Below are 11,674 nucleotides of genomic sequence, written 5' to 3' on the forward strand. Positions count from 1 at the left end.
CAAAGAGACAGACTTAGCCACCTTTTTTTCCCCTTTTCTGCTCTAACTGGCACTGAACCACTGAACATGCCCTCCCCAAAACACATGATTTCATTTATGCAGGCAGAGCTCCAAACAATCAGTGACAGAGGATGAAGAGTTGAAAATTCCTCAAATACGGACAAACTTACTTCTGATTCTAAAACTTGCTGCTTTTGGGCCTTGATTTTAGTCCAGTGATAGCTTTGAAGGTCTTGTACTTTACTGAAGTCTCTGGCTCTTGTATAACTTGCAGAGCTACACTACAACTACCTAACAGTATTTTCACGTTTGGTTCTTAGGGAAAATCTCAGAAGACAAACTGTAAAAGAAGTAAAACTTACCACCATCTAGCCAAATGCCGTAACCCTAGACCTCTTAGGATATACGACGTTAACAGAGGACAAATTCATTAGATAAAGTGCAGTTCTCGCAATGCAAAAAAGCACGGACTTTATTTTTTGATGCAACAAGCAAGATGGTAATTCCCCCATGCAACTTCCATCCCACACTTCTCCTTTAAAGAGGTCATTAATGAAAACTCTTCATTAAATCCCAGGATATAGCTGAACGCAGGCTTTTTCTGTACAACTTAATGTTTGCTGTACCTCTTGCTACAGATTACTAAAGGCCTGGCACCACTTCCACTCCAATATTATGCCACAGATCTTGACCTATTTAAAAGCTTCACTAAGCTTGGGAAAAGAATCCAGGAAGCAAGTAAAGGAGGCTTTTCCATAGCAACACCATTTAGGTACATTCTCAAGGCATGGAAGAGACAGAAATATGGTATATGACAGCATTTGGGAAGCTGTCCTCGTCAAAAACATGTGAAACAATTACAACTTCTCAGAAAAGTGGAAATATTTCTGGACCTGAATGTTCAGTAATAATTATATAATGTGGTTTTCCTTTTTGGAGGAAAAAAACAAAAGAGCAAAACATATGACATGAAATTCTGTTTCAATGTATCAGTAATACATCCAACTTAGAGAATCCATCAATTGTGTCTGAACTACAGAATCCACTTGACAGTAGATTATTTACTGCCACCCTCCTTTCCTTTTCCAAAGCACTGCTAAAAGTAAAGAGTTTTCACTAAAAATCAAGAGACTCAGAGCAGTTGCCAGTTGAATCCAAAGAAGATCTGATTCGTTTCTTGGCTCCTGGCAATCTCCTCTATGATACAATGTTGCTGCCATAGCAGATGGAGCTTCCTGTAACGCTCCCGACATAAGTGCAGAGGATTGCCTCTTCTTCATAGGAAAAAAAAAAGAGAATACCTAATAAGCATATCAGAATAGCAACTGACAAACTGTTCCATTAATATTCTAGCATTAACACTCTTAATGATAGCCAGAAAATATTAAATACTTGTATGAACACCAATTCCAACAAGTCTACTGGAAATGAAAAAAATTCTACATGCGACAAGCAATGACTGCCATTTCCAAGATGACATTTCAGCAATGGCAGTTGTTGCGCATTTCTGATGAAAAGCATACAAAGTATTCCTGAGAAAAGTAAGAAAGTTTAACAGTACCAAAAAAGTGTGTTTTTCCATTATGAACGACCCATTCATGGCTGGAAACTGCCATCAGGAATTTGAAGTTAAACAAGTTCACCAGGCCAAGATACATATTACAGTGCCATACATGCTAGCAGGAAGAACACGTTGTCTAGTGGGTATCAGAAAGAAAGAGATACCAAAATGGAAATGTAGAAAGTCAGTCAGTCAGACATTTACTTACTTCAGACCTGGATCTGTTTCTCCATACTCATCCAAGTAAGGAGCAGGATATAAGCAGCCCCTGGTTTTACCTTCAATGAGGACAACTTTGCATTCCCTGATTCTTAAGGAAAAAAATAGCACATTTAAAATACAAGACAACTCCCAGCAGGTTCTTAACTTTTTGGTGAGCTATATTTTAGGTCAAAGCAATGTTTCTTCATCTCAGACAAAAAGAATGAAGTGCTTTGACAATGTTGTGAATTTTGACCTTAAAATATTTCCCTTTACTCTTTAACACATTAACTTCTGGGTAGCTACTTACTTGAGAAACATACAGACTCCAGCTCCACATTGAAGAGCATGAGAAGTACAGGCTCCCAACTCCTCCCCATTCACCAGTTCCTGACAGCAAGTATTCTGGGAACACAACATAGCCCCACAGAATAAACACAATACTGGATGTTTTTGTTCATCATCAGAAGACCGCGGGCATCTAGAAGAAGTGTAACCAGAACGTTACAGGAATTAAAACTTCAGAAGAAATGTTAACTATGGATAATATTCCTTAAAAAACAACAGCAACAACAAACCTCAAAAACCCCAACCCACAAACAAACAAAAACCTAAGACATACTATGTCATAATCGTATTTCACATGTCTGTCTCCTTTGGCTATGTTTTTACACTGCTTGAAATATTTTATCTGCAAAATATCTGCTTTGAGCAGGAGGTTGGACTAGATGATCTGCTGAAGTCCCTTCTAACCTGAATTATGCTATGATTCACTCTTCCTGGCGTAAAACAGTGTCGACCTTCTGGGCTTGTTGTTTCCAGTGCAAAAATAATTTTCAGGCTTATGGCCAAACCAAATGCTCATTGCACTGGTGAAAAATGACCAGCAGATTAAGCTATAATAATTTTATATGCTATCCTATCAAACACAAGTGACTTCATTTAGAGCTGCTGTGTTTCAGATTTAAAATGAACATGTGCTAGTATTGGCCAGTATAACCATAACAGTGCCTTCACTTCTGCAAAATAATTTCTGTACATAGTTTTGACCAGTTACAGTAACAGCAAGAATATAAAAGTGACTAAAAGTGACAAAATAACTAGGAAGACAACTAAATATGTCACATCTTACCTAAACTGAGAGGCTTGGTTCAGAAGGCAGCTATAGTCTTCAGGAAGCTCTATTAAACTATTTCTTTTCCTAGGATACCTGGGTAAGTGAAAAAGAACTATTATAAGAATAATAAAGATCGCAGCAAAAAACAGAATGGATAGCTATAAATTCCTGCTAAGCTTTTGGTCCTTCCTGCAAACTTCTTCAGTCCTAGAAGCCCAAGTGAGAGGCTGCACATGGGAGCTTCAGCATTTCTATAGTCCAGCAAAAGGTAATGAAATTAAATTTCATATGTAACCTACATGTATGAAGGCATTTCACATTTTAGTTAGCTTTTGTTTTTTTCCTAGAGTAAGCTAGATAACTTGTCTAACAATATTGTACATTCTCAGTGAAGAGTCACTGCACGAGGAATAATACACAACCATGTAAAGATAAAGGTACTTTTGGTAGTAGAGCAGGAGGAAGAAAATACAAGCACTCTAACTTGTCCACCACAAGCACTTGATTCTTTCAACAGTTTTAAGTCAAAAACAGAAGAAAAAACACCACCACCACCAAACTTACCTTACTGCAATGCTTTTCCCCTTCAAACAGCTTAACACCACGGGGTCAGCACACCACCTATTTCAGACAAACATTTGCAGATGACGGTGTTTGATAATAATATACATCTAGGATCACTAAACTAGTAAGCAATAAGCAAACACAGAGCACAGATAAAGCATTGATAGTTCTAGCTAAAACTTCACAAGGAGAAGCAGCTATTCTTTACAGTTTTGCTTCAGGAAAAGAATTTAAGTTTGTATAAAAGAGAAAAACCCATGTGAAAAACAACAACATTTAAAATTATCAACATGCACATGGAAACACAGAGTTAACACAGAGGTAAGAAATGCAAGCAGTCTTCACACATATTCAAGTTCTCAAAGTGGGCTACAATACACAGCTCCTTTTGGAATATATCTGCTGAAAGCCACAGCCTAAGAAAATATCATACACTCTACTAGGGAAGTATTTATTGCTTTATATCACCCAATGGTTATTTTACAATGCTTTATTGCATGTTGTATGCTTGCTTAGAATGGCCAAATGTGTCTACCAAAACAGATAGATATTGGCAAGTTACTAAACAGAGGAATTGGTACGTCTAAGTTATCTTTTAAGTTATTTCTACAAAAAGGAGGAGAAGAGAGAGAGAACTGCAGCAGATGGCCAATCTAGTAAGCTTCATTTAACACATTTCTCAACAATCATCAAATTTAGTCTTCTGAAATAAGATTCTTTCAAAAAACATATGGGAACTTGCATGGTGATTTCACAACTGTTACTATTATATTAAATATGTAGCCTCCCACCTGAAACCTGTGTTTTTGACTGGGAGCAGTATGATGGATTTGTTAGCCCTGCCTCTAGTGATCATTTTCTAATGTTCACAAGTGCCTATCCTCTGTGTTCTCTTATAAGCACTGTTATGTCTTTGAGCAAACATGTAGGAACATATAAGACAAACTTATTAAATAATTTATTTGTGAAAATGCTACTAATTTATAAGTAATTATATATACTACAAATGCAATTAATCATAGTAAAATTGTATGTAGGGAATTATTTAGGTCAGCTATACGGACTGTAAGTTGGAGTCAACAGCTCAAAATGTCCCCAAATTAACAGAATCTAGACAACAAAACAGAACAGAGGTAAAAAAAAAACAAACAGAAAAAGCTAGTGTGAGCCAGAGAATTCTGCCAAGAACCAGGAATAATAATTAATGCAACTAAGTGCTCAAACGGTCCATTAAATACATGGAGACATTCTCCAACACAATATAGCAGGATTATTCTCAGAGTTAGTACGGGGCAGGAGGGTCTGTTTATTTTAAACTTGTGTTTTTGAATGGAGAATTTTACTAATTATTTCTTTACTGCTAGATTGCAATATATGTAACACTCAAATTATACCTTTTAACTATTAAGTTAGCTTTGACATTCATCAGTCTATTTTGGAAATCCAGAGAAGAAATAGTACAAAGCCTCACCCTGCCAGCCACATAACTTTCCATATGCTCATTCTATAGCTCATCTAATCAGCACTTTCGCTGTAGACAGATTAAAAATAGGCCAATGAACAGTAAGCGGCATACCATGCAAGCAAAGGTTTATGATAACTTCTTTCTCCATGAATGTCATGTAGGTCTACAAGCACTAGTCCCTTAAACTATAATTGTTTAATGTTCGAATTACCATAAAATATGGAATGTTTTATGTTTCTGAAGTGCTTTAAGAGATTCAGTATACCTGTGCACATCAAACAAATGTTTAGAACTCTAAATTTAGTTTAGAACTCTCAATTCTAAAGAATTTGAGCTCAATCATTTATTAACAAATTTGATCCAGAATTCCCAGAGGGCCATCACAACAGAAAAATGTGGCCTTTCCAGTCCCAATTAGTACCTTTGAAGCAGTGGATTTACTGTGTCCCAATATTCCTGGAAGAGCAGGAACAAATTAGTAGGTAGAGAGAGGTAACTACAAAGTGCCTTGAATTGCCCTTCTTCAGAAACTGCAAAAGAAAAAGAAAACATGAGCAATTGTTAAAGTGTTTCAGCACTGCTGAATAATTCACTCAAAACTAGAAATCTTCTGATCCCTTTTCCATTGAATAATACGTATCTTACAGCTTCAGCATAGCTCCTAGCTAGTACAATTGGATGTAATACCACTGACTTAATCAGAGTTATAATAATTTGCATTAGCTGAGGATCTGCTTTAGGTTTAACAAATTTGACATACATTATTAAGTAAATTAAGTCATGCATAAGTCACTGTAATAACAGAATTCCTTGCTTAAATTCCATTTCATTGCATAATATGTAACACGTTAGTGCAGCAGATTTCTGTACTTACCAAATTTTAGCTTTTCACTATCTTTTTGGCCTGCAATGATATTAAATTTTGCTATGATCAAGTCAGTGCTAACACATTATGTAAAGTTGGGCTGATTTCTAATAGTTTGCTGGGTGGTCATTTATTGGCTCTGCTACAGAAAATGGCATTGCTGATTCACCAGGAAGACCCCTCCCTATAGAATCAAAGTTCCAGACTAATGGTAAGGACCATAGCGTATCTCAAAGTGCAGAGATTTTGACTCGTATATCCTAATCAAATTCAAACTTAGTTCACAGTTCATATAAATCAATTTAAGATGCTATATTTTTTAAAATATACTCCAGGCTATTTCTCATGTGATGTAATTTAAGCCCCTAGAATTATCCTTAAATCACAGAATCTTTGTATCCACAAATACTTACTATCAATACATCATTGATAATTCCCATATTTGCACATACTCTTTTCCATGCAAAGGCTGAGACAACTCAGCTTCTTATGCCTGCCCCTTCCTATACAAATTAGTATTTCCTTTTCTTTCCAAATCTTACTTTAATGTATTAACTATTGTTAAGTTATTGTGAACATTTAAAAATTCCATTCTTCCAAGAAAATAGTAAACAAAGTCAATTTATAGATACTTTGCTTTCTCATATTTACCTTGTAGTAGTTCCTCAGGTGGAGAAACTCCCAGCAAATAATGAAAAAATAAAGCAGCACAACGAAGGTAAGGCATGATGCCTTTTTTAACACAATCCCACACAAGCCAGCCTGGAATATCCTGACTAAAGCAGCTGTAATACACAAACGAGAAATAGCTGCAGTAGTTCACAGTGCAAATCCTTCTAGCACTTTCACATTTTGGCTAGCATTGGTAGAATGGCAGCTGTGTAGAAGCAACACTGATGTACCCCAAATTCTGTGAAACACAGCCACCAGCACCGAACTTCTGACTTCCCCTTTGTCCAAGGAATGAGTATTGAGTTTATGTAGAACACTTACATTAAGCCTTCAAATTATCTCAAATTATATTTTTCAGAATTATAAAAAATAAATAGCCAATACATAGCTGTCCATCTCTAGGTAACTCAAGATAACCTGATTTAAACTGTGCAATACAGCATCACACACAGAGCAACTGATTCTTACACTGGTTGGTTTTTATTACCGAAAGCCAACAATTTTTTTAAATGGAGGAAGTTCTTCATGCAGTTGGTGTTTTGAATGCAATTCAAAAATGAGGAAAAAAAACCAAACAGACATACATAAACAGGAACAACAAAACCAACAGAATTAAAAAATTAATACCTCATACTTCATTATGGAAGTCACAACAGTAACACTCAGATTGTTTAAAATAAAGCTATACTAATTCCATTTTTGACAAAAAACACTGCAGTGATACTCATCTCAGTAATGATTCTTGTAGTTTGTGCGATATGAGCATTTAGTCTAAATCTCATCGTAAATTTAACTTACTTACAGTGTTCCTGTTTTCTAAAAATTTTAAACTTGGTTAAATTCACATTTTCGTGAACAGGATGTTCACACAAATGTTGACCAGCACCTGCTGAGGAACAACCTCTAAAGCTGTATTATAATATCATAGACCGTTGCAAAATTATTATGCAAATTGTGCTATTTAAGCACAGATAGGTCAGAGTTAGAAGACGACAATGCATACACAGAAATTAAAACACTAAAAGTTTCAGAACTGGGTTGCCTAAACTTTGGCATTTAATACTGTACCTAGGCATCTCAGTACAGTGACCTGACTTTCCAAAAATGCACAGCACCTCTGATTCTAAGCTTATGCTTCAGAAAAATTACTCCTATTATTTAAATTCTAAATATTTCCAAATTTAGACTTAAAACTTTTAGACAAGTGGGTAGCATTGTCAATCCTTGAAAAACATATCTTTGCAACTAGCCTTGGTGAAGATAAATCAAAGCAGAATTTGTAGAGGGTGCATCCATATTTTCTAGTTTACTTCACACACAGATACTGAAGTACTAAAGAGCTGTAGCTATACCTATCAAAAAAGTCTGAAAAGATGGGCACTAATGCTCAAACAAATAAGCAACTGTGTTTAGCTTTACACTTCTCCCCCTCTTACAGGAGAGCCATTTCCTTCTTTCTGGCCTCCACCTATAATTGAGAGATCAAACAAAAAAAAAAACAACCAATCAAGGCAAAATAAAAATAACTACTATAGTTAGTGGTTGTATTTCTCTCCAAAATGGATATAGGTATTTTTTCATCTTTAGACTAAGAATTTACTCTGTTGTCCACAAAAAGTAGCTATTTTAACTAAAAGTGTTCCTTTCACCAGTTTCCTTCTTTTCAGTATTCAGGAGTATGGGAAGAAAGCACAAGGTATTGTGCTAACTCCCCACACAAAATGGATAATTTTTTTCCTGTTTTCTGTGTTGTTCAGGTCAATCCCTGTAGACTGCCATCTTTCTAGGAAAATGCAGTGCTATAACTGAACTGCTACTTACCCACCGGTGTACTGGCAAACCTCTCTACAGAAAGACTGTGCAGACCGTGCCTCCTCACTGTTGTCAGATGATCGAGCAGTAGGGGATTCTGCACACAAAAAGATGAATCCCACTGTAAATGCACTTCATTTGTGACACACACCTTTTTTTTTTACATATACTGAGCTCTTTTTTTTTTTAAATTGCATTACAGAAATATTTCCACTTTATTGTGCTTAATTCTTTTCTATTTGCTGTTTTTAACCTAACAAATGTTCTCCTAAAACTGCATGCTATAAAGAAGAATCAGGATTACTGCCTCATTGCTCATCCTCATGTAAAAACTGCTTCCTTCCCTTGAACGTTTGAAGTTATTGTCCTACGTAGATTAAGCTACAGGATTTTTTTTTTTTTTTTTTAATTCCCATCATGCTGAAGAAAAAGGAAAGCAGTAGCTAGGAAGCCTGTAGGTTACTGACACTTTTTAACAGTAGTAAAAAATACAAAGAAAAGTTAAATTCTCTCCTAACAGTTTATAGGATTCTGCATTTGGAATATTTTCTGGGTATTTACTACGTTGAAGGGTAAAGAAAAGTTTATTTCCCAAATCCATATTAACTGTCACTGCACAGCTCAGAGTGCTGCTACTTGGGCAGAGCTTTGCTTCTCCTACAAGGAGTGAAGAGGGGAAAGTTACCACTCTGGAATGACTGACTTGAGCAAGTATTGATATGTCAATAACTATTTTGTTTTCTTAGGCTAAGCACACAGAAAGGATATAATAAATGCTCTGAAAATGATGTAGTGCTATTTATTTTTTTATCAGAAAACTGTTATTACTACCTAGCACTAAGTATCATTTATTATGAGGAAGTTTATACCTGGAAGACACTAGTGGTGTCGATCCATTATTTTTAAGAAATTGTGTAAAAATGCCAGAATAATCCAACCCAAATATGGCTCTACCTGTTGCTGAAGAGACGACAATTTGTGTTATGTGTGCCAGTGTTGTCAGATGGAAGAGGTAGAGGTGGTTATAGGCTGAACTAATTGATGAAGGTTGCAAGTCTACAGCATCCTCCCAGTATAAAGATGGAAAGGATAACACAACTCCCACCTAGAGTGAAAGGGAAGGAGCAAATATTAAAGTAACAGGAATTTGGTAATAATTACATGGGTAATAGAAATTATATTCTCACTACACATTTATACTTCATTTCTGTAGTCAATTTAAATATGTTCATTTATCTTGCTAGCTTTAATTCACAAAGTATAGCAAAAACTCATTGGAAAATATTAACCATTTGTGCCCCTCTAACATGTAGGAAACTCAGACATAGTTCTACTGTAATTGCCGGTTTAAAGGTACACCAAGAAAGTCTGTTCAATTCCTAGAAAGCTTAATTTCTGGTTTTTGACAGAAGACAAAGCACACTGAAAAAAGTGAGAAGCATTAGTTAGAAAGGCAACCAGGGCAAGATAGGTTTTATTTTCGTGGGTTTGTTTTTTTATTTGTTTTTTTGTTGTGTGGTTCTGTTTGGTTGGGTTTTGGGGGTTTTTTTGTTGGGTGTGGTTTTGGGCTTTTTTTGTTTGGTTTGTTTTTTTTTAACAGTAGAAAAAACTGTAATACAGATTCGTATTAAGAAGAGAAAGAAGAGGGTAAGAAGAGTAAAGAAGGTAATGAGATAGAATGTGAAGGAATCAGAAGGTATGAGGAGCCTATTGAGACAAAGGGAGGTGAAGGAAACAAGCTGAATGGGTGCATTTCTCAGGTGTTTTTGGAGGTTTGATAGCAATGGAGGTGGTAAAAAGATGATTGAGATTGCAAGCATGAAATTTAGTAAGAGTGAGACAGGAAAGACTTGAAAGTTAGAAGAACAGCAGAACTAAAAGTAAACTTTCGTATATAGCAGCCATACGTAATCACTTGCTTGTATGCAGTGCTCATGTATAGCCATTCAACTCATGATAATGCAGGACTATCTACAGGGTAAAGTACACAAAAATACATGCTCAGAAAAAAAAGTATTAATATGAAGAATAAATGAACCTGCTTACCAAAATGTGGAACATATCTACTTCTAAGAGGGATGGAGTGTCCTCCACTTTCAAGTTTGGTAGAAGAACTAAAAATTAAAGATATCAATTATTCATTTGATATGTATTTTTTTCTTTTGGATTGAACCGCAATATCAGAATCTGATTTTAGAGCCTCTATCATTTCAGTGTTTTCATCAAAAAAATGTTCAAGTCTCTGAAGTAAGGAAGTATCTGTTTAATTAACAGCTTACCACTTACTTAATTGATTGTGCATCTGCTTAGCTATTTCCACATGCCCAACCAGCTCACAATTTTAATGACTCTATGTTCAAAATTCTGAGATAAAAATCTTGATTTATTTCTCCAGCTCTAATAAAGCATGCACAGTGTTAAGGGTGAAATCCACAAATGTACTTAGGCACTGCAACGTTAGATGCCTCACAACCTAGCCCAATACAAAAGCCTGTACCACACCTAAAGAATCCTATCAAGTAGAAGGCAAGTCAAAGAGTGAGATTCACAAAGGCCACCATGTTAACCTAATCAGTAAGAAACATGGAGCATAGCTATGTGTCTCAAACTAGCTCTCCCTGAGACAAAAATATCTCAAACTAGGCTGCAAGCAGCCTTTTGAAAGTACTGAAAAGATAAAGTCTCACAATTGAGAGAATACCTGGTTTGTACCTTTATCCACCTATTTAGCACAGAATTTGAGTAATTTTGAACATTGCCAGAAAGAGATTGTTAACCATCTGTTACTATTCCAGATCTGGGTATCTCCAGGCTAGGTAATCTGGGATAGAAGATTTTTTGGGGACTTCAATGATACAGGGCTGGGTTAACAGAATTATTGATTACTTAAATTCAGGCAATACTCCATGATTTCAGGCAACATTGGAGAAACTGAAGTTAGCACTGTTATCAGTAGTCTAACCTTTGCTTCTATGCTGTATTAATGTGTGCGTCATTTTGCAATAGAAACTTCTGCAACACGAAAGGTAGTAAAGAAAAGGAATAAAATACCTCCTAGAAGACGAATCAGATGTTTCTGAATCAGGACCTGTGGTGATGTTGTTCTCTGAGCAGCTGCAAACTGCACTAATGCTTTAAGGCCACTGTGCTAGAGAGCAAGAGAAAATGGTTGGACAGGAAAAAAAGGAAAGATATAATAGTGAAATAAAGCTGTAAAAACATATCTACTTCTACAAACAGAAAATACATTGATAAGTGAATTTAATATGAAATTCCATGTATAAGTAGAAACATTATTCTTCCAAAATGCTCTTTATGTTATCAATCTAAACATATCCCTCAACAGAGAATGATCTTGATGTTAGCAACTTCAACAGTGTTTTTTATATATGTGTGTGTATTTTTTATATATATATA

General features: G+C 35.7%; 1 protein-coding gene across 1 annotated transcript in view; it reads right to left on the reverse strand.

Annotated features, from left to right (window-relative positions):
• Positions 1-843: 843 nt before the first annotated feature.
• Positions 844-11,674, reverse strand: part of UBR1 (ubiquitin protein ligase E3 component n-recognin 1) — a gene marked incomplete at its 5' end in the record, with an annotated part of 29,685 nt that continues 18,854 nt past the window's right edge. Inside the window, 11 exons of the mRNA XM_009587657.1 lie at positions 844-1,274; positions 1,770-1,871; positions 2,073-2,243; positions 2,895-2,972; positions 3,444-3,500; positions 5,330-5,438; positions 6,425-6,558; positions 8,267-8,354; positions 9,212-9,362; positions 10,304-10,371; positions 11,309-11,405. Coding sequence (XP_009585952.1) covers positions 1,133-1,274; positions 1,770-1,871; positions 2,073-2,243; positions 2,895-2,972; positions 3,444-3,500; positions 5,330-5,438; positions 6,425-6,558; positions 8,267-8,354; positions 9,212-9,362; positions 10,304-10,371; positions 11,309-11,405 — 1,197 coding nt within the window. The remainder of the gene's footprint in view (positions 1,275-1,769; positions 1,872-2,072; positions 2,244-2,894; positions 2,973-3,443; positions 3,501-5,329; positions 5,439-6,424; positions 6,559-8,266; positions 8,355-9,211; positions 9,363-10,303; positions 10,372-11,308; positions 11,406-11,674) is intronic.

The sequence above is a fragment of the Fulmarus glacialis genome, unplaced genomic scaffold, assembly GCF_000690835.1.
Source record: "Fulmarus glacialis isolate BGI_N327 unplaced genomic scaffold, ASM69083v1 scaffold37811, whole genome shotgun sequence".
NCBI classification, from domain to species: domain Eukaryota; kingdom Metazoa; phylum Chordata; class Aves; order Procellariiformes; family Procellariidae; genus Fulmarus; species Fulmarus glacialis.